This window comes from Ambystoma mexicanum, chromosome 13 (assembly GCF_040938575.1).
Source record: "Ambystoma mexicanum isolate Mex_15411 chromosome 13, UKY_AmexF1_1, whole genome shotgun sequence".
NCBI classification, from domain to species: domain Eukaryota; kingdom Metazoa; phylum Chordata; class Amphibia; order Caudata; family Ambystomatidae; genus Ambystoma; species Ambystoma mexicanum.
Genome location: NC_090938.1, coordinates 142,762,658 through 142,780,883, shown reverse-complemented (window position 1 = coordinate 142,780,883; position 18,226 = coordinate 142,762,658). Strand labels below are relative to the sequence as shown.

The 18,226-nt window shown below is 45.8% G+C and overlaps 1 protein-coding gene across 2 annotated transcripts in view; it reads left to right on the top strand.

Moving 5' to 3' along the window:
- BLTP3A (bridge-like lipid transfer protein family member 3A) overlaps positions 1-18,226 on the top strand; it is a 538,966-nt gene that overhangs the window by 367,695 nt on the left and 153,045 nt on the right. For both annotated transcript variants that reach the window (XM_069633498.1, XM_069633499.1), the window contains exon 14: positions 13,642-15,122. In XM_069633498.1, coding sequence (XP_069489599.1) covers positions 13,642-15,122 — 1,481 coding nt within the window. The remainder of the gene's footprint in view (positions 1-13,641; positions 15,123-18,226) is intronic.

The window sequence follows — 18,226 nt, the reverse complement described above, 5'->3', positions numbered from 1 at the left end:
GCATTCCCTGTCAAAGGATGGGGCCTTTCAAGGAATGACTGGTGCTTCAGCTTCCCCAGCTCCCCATCAGGTCTATCAGCATATTGCTGTCCAAGCGCTTGCCAGTCCAGTTTATTGGAGAATTGCTTACCATTTAGATAAATGTTTGATGGAAAAATCCCCAGGAATCTGACTTGATGCATACGCTTCTGGTCTGGCATTCCTAATACAATCCTATGAAGCATGGGTTCTGATTCCCTGCCCCTAAGGTGTTGTGCCCCAATCTTTACGAGTTGGTCACTAACATTTTAGGTTTGTTGTGAAAAGCCACGCATGTATTATCTCCTAGAGAGATTTCTATTGGCGATTAAGTGTCATCCTTCTGCTATCACCAACCACACGTTTCTTACCTGTACAAAGGACAAGGACATGTTACATAGCTGTTTTGGAGAGGTTAACTTTCAGCATGTAGTGCATACCAGTTGTTAGGAGGATTTATCATTTTTATGCTTCATCCCATCTCCTAGTAAGACCCCCAGCACATTTTGCTGGACTTCTGAACATTTTTCTTTCTATCCTGAATGAGTGGAGCCTGCCAACTATTGTGCTATTTTCTTTTACCGCAGACTGTATATTGCCTCGGTTGTGCACAATAGGGTCACCTATGTTCTAACATGGTGACACCTTTTTATTTTTTTGCCCATTTCTAGCGTGATTTTTCTTTGTTAGCCCTTCTATTGTTTGTGTGTGTGTGTGTGTGTGTGCGCGCATGTGCAGTAGTGGGGGGGGGGGAGTTATTCACTCCTCTGCCCTTTGTCTGCCTGAATGGATCCAGTGCCCACTGGGGCGGGGGGGGGGGGAGGGCCTGGTTGTCCTGATTGGACAGTCACCTGCCCCTTTCTGTAAACTGCTGGTAGAGATTGCAGAGGAGTATGCTGAAACTGAATAAAAGGTGAGGGTCCTGAGGTGAAAGACAAGTCGACCACTGGAAACTGAAGTAACCGAAGATGACCAGATGAACCTGCAGATCCTTTCCATCCCTGTGAAGTGACCACTGCTGTCCTGACCCCGAATTCTACTCATCAGAGGAGCTCCGAAGAAGATTCCTCCTTCCCTTTGGCTGGTGGGACCAACCAGCCCTGAGACAAACTGCAATTTGAGCCATCTCCCGAGGTTCTGTGCCTTTCCAGAGCTGCAGACAAAGAATAACAGGAGACCTCCAACCTATTTGCAGTGCAACATCTTTGAGTTGCCAAATCTGTCCATGCATTTGCTGAGCTCCAGGTGAATCTTCAGAAACACGATCCGACTCACCCCAAGTCCCCTCAGCAGGGTGAAGGAATCGAAGACTGACCAGATGAATACCATCCTTTGTTGGTGCTAAGAAAAAGGCACCAAAACTGCAGACTGACCAGGGAGACGAAGAAATCTATGCCAAGGGTTCTCTCTCAAGTCCGCTGCTGAGACATCCGAATCAGTCCTTCCTTTCATCACCAGACTGTGGAATCTGGAGACCTGGTCTGCCGGTACTGCACAGTGGAGAATCCAGCTACAGGAGTTTATTTTAACCTAAGGTAATGTGGGGTGAAGGGTATTGCTTACCTTGAACCGAGAAGTCGCTACAGAATGTTGTAGTGCGTGAAGGTGCTCAGGGTGTCCACTCTTACCTCTGACCCAAGCTGCCGGCTTGTGTCCTTTTAGTGAGTCCTTTTACAGGGTCTCCATCGTTGTTAACTCTTGAAGTATCTTTTCCTAGAGACTGAAAGTATCCTAAGGAACCTTTGATGTTCTGCTTCTTAAGACTTTAAGCCCACTCCAAACTGACTTTTGTATTTAGTTAGGGATTGGACTTTAAAAGTGTTAATTTGCCAAGTAAGTGTCTTTAGAATGTTAAGCTGTGCTATTGAATGACTAACCAACCTTTGTCCTTCCTAAAAAACATTCTTACATGGTTTTGCTAATTAAATACAATTACCGTACATCTTTGTCTTAACGCGAGTGCGCGGTTGTACCGTTCATACGGTAGAACTGTCATTAGTGTCAAACTCTAACAGTTGGACCGCAAGCAACTACCACTGAAGCAGTGGCCTTTGAAAAGTATGTATAAGTATTCCTAAGTATGTTGGTTAATTGAACAAAGTATATTTCTGACTTCCTTGTGTAAATGTCATAAATTATATATGCTAATATAACTTTATTGCCGTGTTTATTTGGACTAACTGGGTTCAGTGTACTTATCTACAGCTCCCATCTTCCTCCTATGATAAGCCTGACTGCTCCAACACTCTACCAAGATTCCTTGAGTAGTAGAAGTGCATACTAAGAGTTGGGGACCTTTATGCCAAAGGATAGTTTTATGAAGTCTTGCCTCAAGTGGACTTTAGGAAAACTCCCCTAACAGTATGTCCTGCTTATGCAAGGCACTTATTGACACATTTAGCAACTAAGAACTCTATGCACCATACCCTGCCATTAGAATCCTTCAGACCTAAACCAGTTTACTCTGACTTGCTTTCGGGTTTAGGGGAATGAGGGAAATGCTGACATGAAATGGCATTTTATGCACTATTTCACACCCATTAGGCGCAGAATTGTTCCTACCACACAACAGTAGAGTTGCAGTTAGGGTAAGGCTAAGGTTGGTATTAGAGCAAGGGTTTGGATTAAGGAACGGGCTATGCACTTTGTGGCAAACTGGAGATGGGTTCACTATTCATTTTATATTTATTTTGTATTGAGTAACATGCAAATAAAATGCCTTGCACCTTACTATCCTATATTTTCTTTCAAAATTCTAAAAGCCTGTTGTCTAGTACAGGCCAAAGTTATTTTTATTTTTTTGCAAAATGCATTTTAGTTTTGTGCTCTTTCCCAATAGTTTTTGCCTGATAATCTTTTCGCCATCTCACAGATTATCAGCTTTTTGTGCATTTCCTCTCTTGAGAACTATGGGCCTCATTACAAGTTTTGCAGTGCAGGAACAAAGTGGTGGTGTTTTTTTTTTATTTAAGTGCAGGATTTATCTCCAGCATCATGATGGAGTGAAGGCCTCCACTTTAAAGTCAACAATCCATGGAATTACCACTGTGGAATTACTGCTCGTGGGAAACCCCATGGCGTTGTGTACTGCAAATGTGGGGAGTAAACACCGCCATACCTCCACTTGTAATCCCATGGTAAACCCATAGGACCAAGTGGCCTTAATGGTAATTGTTTTGGTGGTTATTCTGTGGAATTTCTGCCAAACTCTGAATGAGGCCCTATTTTTCTTGTATATCATAAATCTGGTGTAGGTATTCAGTGAAGCCTATTTGACCTTTTATTGCACAATGAGATAGTGTGCAGAAAGCTACTATTTCGGAACTGGATGTATAGGGCATGTAGTACTCAATTTACTTAAGTGTCCCTTTGCAGACGCATGGTTTACTTCTCTTAGTTCGCTACATATCTCTGGTACTGCTGACAAGGCAGCTGTGGAACTTGTTCTCCCCCCTATTACCTCTGTGCTTACTCATCTACTCCCTATCTTTACTGCAGTGTGAGCTTCCCTTCCACAGGGGCTCATGCAGTCCTCCCTAAGCATAGGATTTAGATGGTGCTTCCAGGCACTACCACTTCTCTGAAAAGGAGTGTTAGGAAGAATTCTCTGTTTAGGCTGAATTTCCTAACCTAGTGAGTCCCCCAGCAGCTTTGCTGGATTTTGTGGGGTTTATTTTTTTCTCCTGCCAAGAGTGAGACTCTTTTACCCTCACTCTTGGACATGACTTGAGAGTGTTTTCTGTGACTTTCTATGTGCTTATGGGATAGGGGGTAATTTTCCCCATAGGCCATCATTGGTTTTTGAATGTGTGTTACACAGCACCCTCAGTGCAGTAGCACAGGGGTGTCCTAGAGACCCCCAAACATAGACTCCACACCCTGGGACTGACTACTGTCTCCCTGGGTCTGTAAAGTTACCATTGACTTTACTAGTCTTAACTTAGGAACTTAACCAGTACAAACCATCTTACTGTGGAAGTACTGGTAGGGGCAATTAGATTGCCCCTGGGTCTGTTGTCGAGGGGGTACTGTCCCGTCCCCCCTCGCCGAGTTCTGGCTGGTGGCAGTGGATACCACGGAAATATTCCACCGGAATATTCCCCAATGGGATTTCCCATTGTTTTTGATGCACCACTTTTTGGTGCAATGTTAAAGATACCGCCGGTTTATTTATTTAATATAAATTCACCGGTTGGGATTTTTTGCCGGAACTCGCTGCCAAAATGGCGTCTAGGTTCACTTCAGTAACCCTGAACCCGAGTCGAGCCTCTGTTCCACTTTTGGCGGGCTTCTGCACAGAAGCCCTCCAAAGTGGTGCCATTCTGTCTGGGTACCACAGGGGGTGTGGGAGGGGGTTTAGGCACCCTGGACTGAGTTGCCTTGCCAACTCAGGTCGCACTCTAGTGTGATTGGCCCAAGTGGTGAGCCACCCCGCTCACCACTTAGCATGTTTGAGTGACAGCTAGGCTGTATGAATGGGGGTTTGCTGCATAAAAGCAGGGTTTTTGGGACTGGTTCTTCAGAAGTCGCCACAGGACCTAAGAAGCCGAAGAGGGAGAAGCTGAGCTGACCTGCCAAGACGACACCATCGGTGAAGCCCCGCAGAACCGTCTCACCACTTTTCCCGACGACAGAGGAGATCTCCCGACGGAGAGTCTTCTTCCCTTAACTGGTGGGGACAACCAGTTGCTGCCTTCTTTTCGCCGTCCCGAAGCATCTCGTGGCTGCCTTGCCTGTGCCAAGCACCCCGGCAACCGGGATACCACTTTTTACCTCAACCGCGAAAGAGGGGTAAAAATCCTTCGTGTCCGGAAAACTCCGCGGCTGGCCTCATCCCTGGTAGTGCAACGACCTGCAGCTTTCCTCCCCGTCGAGATCACCTCTTCCTCGGGACGACGCCGCGACTTGCACCCACTACCAGGAACGACTACCACCGCTGGAGGAATCCTTCCACGTTTAAAGGTACTGTGTTCCGCCCGGCCTCCCTTGCCACCGATTGTACGGGGTAGATTTAGCCCTCGGCTCTCGAACCTGGGTAGGTCTGGGACACCCTAACTAAACTTTTCAGAACCGTAGTAAAACCTTTTTCTACTCACCTGCAAAGACTTGTGACATTGTGTGATCTTGGGCACATTTTCGCCTGGCTCCCTCTAAAGCGGGCCCCGAACTAATTCCCCTTGTTCCACCATTGACTGTCTTTGCTAACCTTATGTGAAAAGTGTTTACCTTACTGCTCTCTTTATTTCTGCCTTTTCCCTCCATTTTGGTAATACTTGTTGGAGTACCATCTAACGTTAAGCGCTCACCTCTGGTTGGAAATAAGTGGGGTTAACTTAGAATTGTCCAACAAATGATTAGGAATGTACATATGAGTAATAGTAACTGTGTTTGACTTTCTTACCTTTTCTATTGTGCTAGTGTAATTTATGAGTGTACCTTTAATAAATAAGTTTATACTTTTACACCTAGCTCTGGTCAGTGTTTGCTTGTGCTACTGTGCCTCTGTACCTATTATGTATCCTCTGTATACTGCCTAACTCTTCTTGAGGGAAGTCTGACTGCTCAGCCACAGCTACCACAGTGAATCTGTGCGGTGCAGACTGCTACCAAGTGGGTTTACTGCCAACACCTGTAGTCTTAAATCTTTTGCAGTGGTCCCAGAGGGAACTGCACAGGTTTCTGCCTAACCAGGAGTTTCCGCTTGACCTTGATGACAAGCCTCATGATCAATACTCGAAATCTCAGATGGGAGGCAAACCTGGACTTTTGCTTCTAAACACTGTTTTATCCAGGCAGTTCTAAAAGAAAGTCTTGCGGCACTAAAGACATGCATGTAGGCAAAACCCATATGCCCATGGTTGAGGATCAGTCTTTGAAAGAATGTTATGGACCAAACACGTTTCTTAATTACCAACTTGGAGAAGCCAGCAGGGAATGAGCCCATAGAAGCGTTAAATAGTGTTGGCATAGCTTTTCTGAATAACTGGGCCTCGGATTATCAGAATGTCAGACTTTAAAGTCCTTCAGAGAATTGAATTGGATAGATGGTGCACACACGAAAATGGAGACTGTGTGTTGGTCGTGTCTGGTGGCAGCAACCTCCCTCAGTTTATCACTGGTGTCACGGTATTGGTTTTATGGCGGTTTGATAACGTTCTTGCCAAATGGCTGTATATCATGGTTATCGCGGTATAGGAGGTGGAGTTAACTAATCTTAACAAATATTTTCTTAAAGGTCATAAATTGTCAGCATTTTGAAACTTGTCTCTGCACATTTTTAGCTGATCCTCCTGGAATCTAAGGCGGCTGCATGTTTGGTCTTTCATGGCGCTCACTCGATCACCTTGAAAGAAAGAGTGACTAATGGAAGTGTTAAAATTCAAATTTTGAGCAATGAGCTTGCGGCTCAGTCACAGGTCATCGCTTTGAAAATCACCCTCAACTGCATTATTTTGGAACCACATGTCATGGGCATCATGACGACTCACTGCGATCAGTCATAAAAGTTTGTTTTGATAACGCTTTACCCCATTAAAGGGAGAAAAGTCACTCATGTGAGGTCTGAAAGCCCATGTCGTGTTTCTTTTGTCAAAATGTCATAGCCAACATACACTCACCGAAAGGTTGCATATTGCTCAAATCACTATAGCTTGTTTCCCATCTGCCTGGTGTATTATAAAGGTCTGATGTTGGAGTCACCACTGACCATGTAATCCTAACAGGACAGCGTTTAGTGGGCGCTGTTGATTTCTTTCTTGATTCTTGCAATACATGTTCATTTACCTTCTTAAAGATAGTGGCACAAAAACCTTTTGAAAATGACAAAGTTACAATAGAAATCGGCACAAATATGACCTAGACCACCACAGCCTCATCATTACAATTTTCCGTAGGTCTGAGCGCATTAGGACCCTTGTCATGTGAGTTGAGGACGGAGGAATGCTTTCATGGGTGGGGTCACAAATTGAAGATAGACCTGAAACATCTCTCACCCCCATTGCTCTGGATACTTCAGATTGAATGTAGAATCTGTCCTGCCTGCTTGAGTCCAGTGCCATATGCAGAAGGCAGGTGAAGGATCAAGCGAAGCAACAACTCTAGTGCCAATGTGTAAATCTACACGGAGGACAGTGGGGGGTGTGGAGTGGGGGGCAGTTTATATACTAGCACAAAGCACTGATCGGCCCAGTGTTCATACAGTCTACAGAGCTAACGTTTTTTATGGACCTGCATCAGAAGGGCATCCGGTTCATTCCCCCTTTGAATTCTGGGATGTGTAGTTCTCCATCTTTCAAATTAGTGGGAAAACTACAAATCGGCTGATCTTTAACCCGACTATACTGATCACAGAGAAAGAGCGGTCACATGATCAAAGCTGCATTTGGTCTCACTTTCCCTATGCTCTTGTCTACCAAATGCCACATCCCACAGTGCAAGATCCAGAATGCGCGGCACTTGCTTACTGCAGCCTTTCAAAATCAGATTGAAAAGCTCACTTAATAGCTGCAGGCCCTAAAACGGTATACTGGTATAAATAACGTGACGGTTATTATAGTTCAATTAAGCTGTTCACAGTATCTATAACGGTATACCGTTACACCCATATTTCTCAGCATTTATGAACACCTTCCTCATGGCCCATCGAATCTGAAATTGATAGTCGATTTTGTGTAGTGCTGTATATGATTCAGAGGAATGTTATTTTTGCTTGCATCATACCAACTGGTTTTAATGTGTGCTGGATTTTACCGGATATCTTTTTTTACTCTTTCTTTTTATGTGTGTAGCTTCTTAAACTTGTGTACTGTTGATTTTGTTTGTGTTGGTGCCCTGATTCCTACGGGCTACCTCTGGCGCTTTATTCTTTTGTTTATTCATTTTCATTTTAGAACATAATCTGAGTACTTCCAATACAATCTCTTCAGGATCACAAATTTCACATGAAACTCATTCCCCCCCTCCAGACCCCCCTCCTCAACCCTTCCACCTGGACCCTCCCTAACCCCAACTTACACTAAAGCTAACACGGCTATCACCTTCCCGAGATTTTGCTGGTATTCTGTCTCATTGTTAAACATGATCTTCCTTTGAGCACCGGGGTGCCCACCCTATACCTGGGCCATCGCCCTTCACCAATTTAGTGATCAGTTCCGGTAACCCTAATGTATCCGGGGGCTTTGTCGTCTGGTGAGGTGAAGAGCGCGTGTACTAGAGCATTCCAGGTCGTTCTGTCACCCATGCTTTCCTTCCTGCCTAGTTGAAGTGCCTCGTACCACACCACTGTCTCCACCATGGACCATCTCTTTTGATCCTCCAACCATCTATGTGCGGACCGTCCCTCTTCTTCCACACCTTTGCAATTCTTCGTTTTGCCAGAACCCAGGTCAAATCTATCATCCTCTTATGCGGCTGGCTTTTTTCCGGCATGCGTACACCCCAAGGAGGCATGCGTCCGGCGACCATTTATATCCTGTAAACCCCCCCCCCCTTTTTATCCTTGTTTCATCTCCTGGCAAAACCCTTGGATTACTGGGCACGTCCAAAACATGTGCTCCATACCTGCCCTGTATCTTGGGCACCTCCCCTCATCTACATCAGAAAAACGCGATACCATCAGAGAGGTCATTTATGCTCTGAAGTATGTGGTATTGGGTCTGTTTTAATCTGGCATTCCTTGAGACCATCTTGGAGTATGACCATGCTCTTGACCACTACCCTTACGTGCGCTCCTTTCCTATCTCTGATTCCCATATACTTTTCCCCTTGGTCAGATCTTTGGGTAAAGCCTCTAGCAGTCCCTGGTACAATCTGGACACGGTTGTAGGTCAAAGGATCGACAGTGAAAGGGTCGACAAGTCAAAGGATCAAATTATTTTTTTTCACTTTTTTTTTTTTTATGGGGTCCACCCAACCTCCTTTTTTTTTTGCATAAAACCACTTTTTTCCATAAACGAAAACCTAAAAAAAATATATATAATTTAAAAAGAAATTAGATCCTTTGACCTGTCGACCCTTTGGTGTTGATCCTTTGACCTGTCGACCCTTTGGATTCGATCCTTTGACTAGACACCGCCTGGCCACCCTCTGACACATCGTATACCAGTCCTACTATCTTATTCTCTTCCCCTTGGTTCGGGAAGTCTGGCCATTTGTTTCTTATTACATGTATAGTTCTGGAGTACGTTTTTAACTGGCCTCTGTGTATCTCGAATGCTTCACCTAATTTTTGGAATGTTAAGCACTTATCCGAGGAGTAGAGATCTCCAATCATTACTACGCCCCTGCTTTTCCAGTACAGTCTGCTCTGCTAGATGTTCTTCAGTGTTTCCGCATATGGCTGTCGGAGATCTGAGGGGAGTAGGGTTCTTTAAGTATTAGAATCGTTTTGGTTCTGGCCCATATCTGCGTACCTAACTGCAAGAGGCCTGGGGGTTGGAGGGATCTCTGATCCTCTTCCTCCTGAGCCACAACACCTCTTTCAAGAGGTAAAGGGTTATAACTGGGCTCTTCAAGGTGTGCTCGCCTGTTTCTAAGTCTGCTAGCCACCCTGCCACTTGTTGGAGCTGGCCTGCCAGATAATGGAGTTCAAAGTGCGGGAGACTCATTCCTCCCTCTGCATATTCTCTACATAGGATGTCTAGGGCTAATCTTCTGCCGCCTCCCCATATGAAGCTACCTATTATCGAGGTTACGTCCCTAAAGAAGGCCCTGGGTATGAGATATGGGATGTTTATAAAGTGGTACAATAGGCGGGGGAGGGCTATCATCTTTAAGAGTGCTATCCTGCCAATAACTGAGAGGGGCAGCTAAACCGGATTTCGACTTTAGTGTGTTATGTAGGTGTGTCTTTTGTGTCCTGGTGAACATCCACCCCATGGTACCTGAAAGTATGGACCTGCCATTGTAGTGTGAGCCGTGGGAGTTGCCCCTTGTTTGCCCCCCACCCATCACACCTGGGGAAATAGGCAAGCTTTTGTCTTGCTAATAGATTCCCGACAGTGCCGCAAAGTTCTCCAGCACCTCTAGATACGACTCCAGATTGTCTTTGGACGTTTTATATATAATAGCATGTCATCCGCATATAGGGATATTGCAGGGTGTACCCTGTCCACATAGAGTCCCGTGTCTTTGAACACCTTCCTCATGAAAATTGCTAGGGGGTCTAGTGCCAGAATATACAGCAAGGGGGCTAGGGTACAGCCCTGTTTTTGTACCTCTGCGGATTGGGAACTGTTCTGATAAGTACCTGCCAGTGCGTACTCTGGCAGTCAGGCTAGCGTCGAGCATCTGGCCCGACCTCATGAAATTGTCCTCCATGCCGAAGTTTCTCAAGGATACAAACAGCCACTCCCACCTGACAGAGTTGAAAGCTTTGATGGCATCTAGTGCCACTACCGCGCAGCCCTCTGACCAATTCTTTGTTCTGTCTATCACTGCATGTAACCTTCTCACGTTTTCTGAGTGGGATGGTTGCTTAGTATCAACTCAACGGCTAGGGGCGAGTGATCTGAGAGAGTTCTTCCTTCATAGAAAGCCCTAACAAATTCCCTCAACTGGCCTCTCCGTATGAGGATGTGGTCTATTCTAGTATCTATTTTGTGCACACTTGAATAAAATGAGAATAGTGTTTTCAGTCCATGAACCAATCTCCAAATCTCATGCAGTTCTAGTTCCTCCTTCAATGTTCTCAGGACCTTGGTCGGGGGGTGGGGGGGCAGGGATGAAGTCTTATCTGACCGGTCTAGTTCTGGGTCTAATGTGCAGTTGAAGTCCCTTCCCAGATCCGTGTCATACCTCTAAAGGGGGCCAGTCTGGCATATAGGGAGTGAAAGAAGGTGGCAGCACCTGATTGGGTGCATAAGTATTGATCAGACAAACCTCCTTGTCTAGGAACCCGTGTACTAGTAGCATTGTCCCCCTCGTTGTCTGTTTGTACTCCCATCTGCTGGAAGGGCACCGTGGGGGCCACCCAAATCAAGACTCCCCTCGCATGATTGGAATATTCTGGCCCAAACCCCTTTGCTCCTCATTTATTCATTATCTGGGACTGTTTCGCCTGTGGAAGTGCATCTCCTGCAACAGGGCTATCTGGATCCCCTTGCGGTGAATATAAGTGGTCACTCTTGCACTCTTAGCATAGTTTAATCCCCTTACATTCCAAGAAGAGATTCTAAGTGTGTCTGCCATCAGGTTTCTCTGCATCCTCCACCATTCTCCCACTAATAAGTTTACAAATTCCGTCCCACCATGATTATTGACTCATGGGTTCCTGTCGCTTTTCCATCCGTGAATAATAAGGCTGTCTTGTAACCTAAACAAACTGTCCCAAATATAAACTAGAACATACCACCCACCAGGGTTTACTTGTAGAGGCCCAGCACCATTTGTTCCCTGCTCTCCTCAGAGTCTGGTGACAGAGTACTTTTTTTTTGTACTCTAGCTACTCCTTAAGAGAGCAACAACAGAACTGAAATCACCGACCCACTAGGGAGAAAAATAAAGGGCACATGGGGACATGTAACGTGGAGGTGGAACTTCCCAGTCTCAGTGCCCTACCCAGAAGGTCTGAACTGGGAGTTAAAGTGTAGAAAACCAGGATCCTGGGCTCCTCACATCAGTTTTCGTAGTTAGGTCGTGCATTAAATGTTAGGTGCCTACATTACTGTGTCCGTTAACCTGGCGGCACCTCTGCCGTGTTCTTTTCTCTCTGGTATCCGCTCCATACAATGTTTGCCAAAGTTTCAGATTCGCAACAGATCTCTCCTCCAGAACCAGAGAAGGCCAGGATCTGATCCTTGTCCCGATAATTTAGAATGTTGGTGATGATGGGCCGAGGGGGTGCTCCCGCAGGGGGTTCCTTGTTTGTGCCCTATGTGCTCTTTCCACAGTAAACCCTTGTGATAGAGCCCCTGGTCCAATTTCCTGGAGGAGCATATTTTGTATGTAGGTGGTGGGGTGTCTGCCTTCTGCTCCCACCGGAAAACCCAGGATTTGGATGTTACTCCTCCTCTCCCTTCCTTCTGCATCCTTGGCCCTGTCCTGCAGCATCCAGACTTTTGCCATCAGATCTTGTACTGTTTCTTGCAGTTCTTTCGTGGAGGTTGAGACGTCTTCTAGCTTTTTTTCCATCTTCCCCCACTCTGCCTGCTAAGTTGCGCACGTCATTTCGCAAGAGACTCTCGTCGCTTTTTGGGTTTCCATGGATGTTCTCAGGGCCGCTATATCATCTAGGATTCTCTTGTCAGTGCTGTTCTGCTGAGGTTCCTGATCTTTTCCATGCAAGCGTTCATCTGGGGCCTTGGAGTCTGCTCCCTGGTCTTTCTCTTTTGCAAATGTATCCATCGTAGTTTTTTTCGGCTGCTCCACCATCTTTTTCCTCCCTCCTTCCAGCATTGAACCCTCTTGCGTGTTATCGATTCCTCCGCGGGCGGTTCTGGTGGAGGTGTTTCTTCCCTATTGCCCCGGCAGTCAGACTGCTTGTGCCTGGCAGCTTGTGCTTGTTCCTCCCCCGGCTCTGCTATCTGAGCAGGGTGTTATTAGCTGTGGCTCTGTCGTTCTGGAAAGTCTCCTCTGTGAGTCTGTGCCCTCGTCAGCTGTTTCTTGGGTCTTCCCGCTTATGCAATATGGTGGAGCGGCACTCTGTTCCTCCCTGACCGGTGCAAAGCCCTCGTTTGCTCGCTTTGCAACCTCCACCTCTTTTCTTAACTTAGTTGCAGCAAACCCTATCACTTATCAGGGCTCTGTATAGGGTGTCCTGGTCTGGAGGGGCACTCTTATTTGCAGTAGGAGACACCGGAGGGAGACAGTTCCACCACCACCCTGCCCCCTAGCCACTGGAGCATTGTTGTTGCCTGGGCAGGGGGAATCGCCAGCATCTTGATCTTACTCTGCGGGGAGCTCTGCTAACTGATAAAGGGAGCTCTTGGGCGGGGTGCGTGCACGGTCTGCTGTCCCTCACCACCTCTGTTCATCCCTCAATTGGAGGTGCCTCGTGTTCTTGCCTGGGTCAGGTTTCCCTTCCTTAGTACCCAACCCTACCGACTCTGCTCCGGAAGGTCTCTCCGGGTGTAAAGGCTTCTTTTGGAGGGGAGTTTGCTGTGTGCGCTCCTCATCAGGCCGCGCTCGCCATTTTAATATCCGTTTTAGCCGACCGAACTCCAATGATTTCTCCTCTTCCAGGCGGCCGATTTCTTCCAGGATCGATCCGGAGAGTGCCGCTGTTGGAATCACTTGCCCTTGCCAATCACTGGATCACAACAATATTTGTTGGTCGGATCAGGCGGGAAGCTCACGCGGGACATGTCCTTTTTATCTCTTGGCTAGCCACACCCCCTACCTCGGGCGCTTTATAAATAAAATTACAATGCTCATCTGGGATTCTGGGCTTTGCTAACCTTAGTCCGCTCAGCCACGGTACCATGCCAGTAGATCCTCTAGTGCAATTGTTCTGAGATGTGATGACCACCTCTTAAACAAATCTGAGCATTAGTGACTAGCCTGTGAGGAAAACATCTGATTTGCAGAATGACAATGTTGCTTCAGGATATCAAAAGTTCAAACAATAAAGTGCTGGGTTTGCCATTGTTTCTGTAAATATAATTGAGTTCCTTTTTTCTTCTGCAGGTTACGATTCCTGTGGAGAAGAAAATGGCTGATCACCCAGACCGCCCACAGTGCCTCTCTGTGTGCATGTCCAGCATGACTGCCACTAACACCCGCCACGCTGCATGCTGCACCTGCCCCGACCTTCAGTCACTCTTCCGATGCTTTACGGCGTCCCAGTTCTTCCACACCAATTTCTCCCACTTCCCCAAGTCGGCAATGAGCTTTGGGCTACTCGACAGTCTCTTTTTAACCCATGCCTATCCGGTTGACACTAGCCTTGGAGTAGGAGGTGGCGACATGGCTGAAACATTGAAGACTTGGGCTTCTGCAGACCTCTGGTCTGCTCACTTCTCAGAGATCTCCCTACAGTTTGAGGGTGCTGAAAATTCAAAAGGAAAGCCACTCAACTTTATTGGTGCCTTCCCCCTCTCGCTCTGGGCATGCCTCCCAAATCGATACAAGCAGGCTTGCAAGTCTAGGAAGCTTTCAAAGGCCTCTTCAACACCAGCCAAGTGTTCACCTGGCTTGAGTAGAGACTGCTCGCTAAACAGCATGGACAGAGAAGCTCAGTCCTGTGGCAAGTCAAAATCTGAACAGGATCTCCAAAAGGTGTCTGTGGCCCCAGAGACAGCTGACCTGTCTGGGGGGAGCAACAGCAGTTTGTCAGCCAGTTGTGAAGGGACCAGGGAACGAGAGGATACAGCAGATGCCCATATCCTGGTGCACTCTACGGCCCATGTGAGGATTAGGCTAAGCCATTATCAGTATCTGGTGCTTTTGAGGATGAAAGAGGAATTGCAGGAATTGCAGGAGTTGTTGGCCGAGGACACTCAGACACTGATGGGTTCACCTACACACCCTAGGACTTCCTGCATGGGTGTCCTCTTCAGCAGTGCAGACATTGCCTTGCTGCTGCCCCCTGACCTAGCATCTGGGCCTGAGCCACATTTGGCAGACTCTGAGACCACTAGCTTCCTAGATTCCGAACTCTCGCCTTCAGAGAGCAGGGAAGCCCTCACCTCCGATGCAAAAGGATCTAAATGGGATGGATCAGTGGACACTGCTGGAAGCCATGGCCACATGGAGGACAATGGGACAGTGCACTTGGAAGGAGGTATGGCCGCATCGGACAGTGGGGTGCTTCTGAACTCTTATAACGATGGTGCTAACACTGACCTCTGCAGTGATGGGCCAGGCCAGATGGAGGTGGCTCATGAGGCAGTAGAGGGCTTGCATGGGAAGGAGCCTGTTCTTCCCTGTAGTCCCTCAATGGCGCTTCAGCCTTTACGTAGCAGGGACTCCTCGATGAGCGGGCAGGATCTTATCTCTATGAAGAGCTTGGAGGCAGAACTGACCAGTGCACTGAACATGACTAAAGATGCCACCAAGGAAGCATTGAGCGTGACCATGGACCTCACGAAGGAAGCGGTCTCTCTCACCAAGGACGCCTTCAGCTTCAGCAAAGGGAGGATGAGTTCCACGGCACAGCTGCCCTCCAGGTACTGGGTTGTGGGGCGGGGGGGGTCACCCTGTGATGGCGAGCATAATTACTAGCTAAATAGCACTGTGTCTCTCATTTGGAGACATCCTTTGTGTGTGGGGGGATTGAGTTCATGCAGCAATTAAACCTTGGTTTGGTTCTGGTGCCCATCGAGAGTGAGGGGCAGCTGGGGATGAAGTAGGGGTGCTGCTGTGTTGTTGGATCATTCAGATGGAGGCTTCTCTCATGGGTACAGTGAGGATGAGCTTCATCCAGAGGGGACCATGAAGGTATGGTGGGGTGGTGGCATGCAGGGATAGTGGGACAGGATTAACTCGACACTGCTGAAGCACTCTGTGAATGGTGCTACTGTAATGAAAAACTGGCTGGGGCTGCATGGTTCCAGTAGGAGTAAGACAGGTGCTGGATGGTTTGGTGAACTCTGAGAGAGGGGGGATATGCATAGTGCCAGTGGGAGACATGTGGTTACTTGGTGGTGTCTGTTAGTGGTGGTACTATACCACCGGTGGTGTGGGGTTTGGAGAGGCTAACTTGTAGTGGACCTACATGGTTTCACCAAATGTTAGAACAACTCTCACTGGTAATGTGACTGGGCAGTTAGGCTATACTCTTGGAATAGGTTGAATCTGGTATATAGTACAGCTCACTTACAAGGGAGATGAAGTAAAGAAATTGTCCACCATATATATGGAAATATATTCTATAAATATTTTATTTGCTGGCAATTAGAAACGATATTATAAAGGTTGAATTGGCACACGTGTGATTTTGTAGGCTGCATCACCAAAGACGAGGTTTCAACCTGAGTTCCAGAGAACATGGTGGGGAGGAGTTTTAAGGCAAATTATGCAGAATATTTAAGAGTCCATATATTTGCAAAAAAAACAAAGTAAGACCTATATGTATTTTTACATGGGGCACTTACTTTCCTGCCAGCTCTTGGTGACCGAGAGCCTAGAAGTTAAACGGAACAAGTTCTCAAGAGGGGAGGGATTCAACACCAAAGGTAATAGATGTGGTCAGCTGGCTTTGCATCACATGTAAAACGCTACATTCTCATTTGCTGCCACTGCATGCAACACTCATGTTAAATCACAAAAAAAGTGAGCATTCTAAAACGTAGGCTTTAAAAAGCCTTCATTAGAAAATCGATAATGTAGAGTGTTTACAAAGTACAGGTTTGAAACCTAAAGGTTGCTATTACTACGGTTCCTGTCCTAACAGTTACGGCTCATGGCCGATGGCCGTTCTTTCGGAGCTGCAGGTACCCTGAGGGTATATTTTGCCTTCACCCTCCTCCCCATCATTTACTCAGCAATTCGAGTTGAAGCTTTGTGATTGGCATTGCAGACCTTAAATCATACATTTGTGCAAAGTCGACCTTTCTTTTTTAATATATATATGTAATATTCAAGGAAAAAACTTTAGTTAAAGTGCAGTTAATGTGACTAAACTTAAAGCAACAAAACCCTTGAAATTCAGCACATTGGGAAGCTCCGGACCGGCTTAACTCGGCACGTTCCCGTTGATCTCCCCCATAATGCCATTTTGTATGGCATTGTGAATCCCTTCTCTTGTAATATATATTTGTTCTCTTGAGCTTTGCAATGGGAACGTGCTGAGTTGAACCAGTCCCGAGCTTCCCAATGTTTCAAGGGTTTTGTTAAACCAGATTTATTTTTTTTACTCCACTATTTCTCAGCGCCATTGGGCACGGCCATCGGTCATGCCCACAACTGTATATTTCTCACTGCCACTGTCCATGGCCTTCGGCTGTGCCCACTGTATATTTTGTAGCGCCATTGTGCCCACTGTATATTGTTCAGGGCAACTGTCCATGACTTTAATTTCTGAAAAGCATCATCCTGCAATACACCATGGGAGATATAGCAATCATTTTGGCAGAAGGGGGTACCCCTACTCTGTCAAATAGTTTAAAAAGTACTGGACACAATAACCCCAAACATATGGCAAGCCAAATGCTTTGTGCCCAAGTTGTTTCGGATCTGGTACATTTCCCTCCAGCGTTTTTTGCTGGTTGGCATGACAAATATGTTCCTTTCTTGTCTATGGGAAAATGAATGTGGCTTTTATTATGGTCTATGGGAAGGCTGAAGGTGCTTTTATTTAATTTTTTTGTTTTTTTTAATTAATTTGTTTGATTTCCCAAAATGTCCAGTCTGGCGGGGACATGTGCATACAAAAATTGTCTGCATAAAATTTCAGCCAAATTCATCATACGAGTCAAAAGTTATTAGCAATTCATTTTTTTAATTTCCTATGGACCGCAATACCATAACACTAGTGCAGAGACCGCCACACTATAATGTATTTATAAAACAAGGATGTGTATTAAATTCAGCTAAAAGTCTAACAAATGCGTTAATGTGTGGAGCAAATATAGATCTCAATATCGATGCTACTAAAAAGATCCACTATTTTACTTAAATGCTGCATTGTATTCCACTGGAAATTACCTGCTCTTATATCAAAACCTTGTAAGGGCAAAGGTATTCATGTGTATTCTTATGCACAATTTTGTCCCAATAAATGACTGTCATGCACAATTTAATATTCTAGCTTTCATGTTTTTTTTATCAGCAAAACCTTTGCATCGCCTTACTTTGCATGGTTAATTATCATTCTTCATTTCATAATCGCATGCCTTTAATTATCAATTCTTGTGATACGTTTTATGCTTTTTCAGATCCTTTGAGTCGTCTTGACCTTTTGTCATTTGTGTCCATTATTCTTCGTTCACGCTGCACAAGGGTGTCCGCATATAGCACAAACCAACCGATGGGTTGAAAGACAGAGTACCACTCTGGTCTTTTCTATTCTAGAAGTTGAATAATTCATAATAAAAAATACCCTTCAAGAATTCTAAAGAAAAATAAATATAAAGAATTGGAGACAAAATAAGTAGGCTACACAATATCCTCCTGGTGAGCTATGATAGCGAATTTGTGTCATTGTGACAATTGAAAAATGAACAAGAAAAGTTATTGAGAATGGATTTGAGGGATTGAAAATTGATCAAGAAAAGCTATTGATTGACCTATTGAGATAAGAAAAAACTGAAGAGCAAATGAGTCTTTAGAT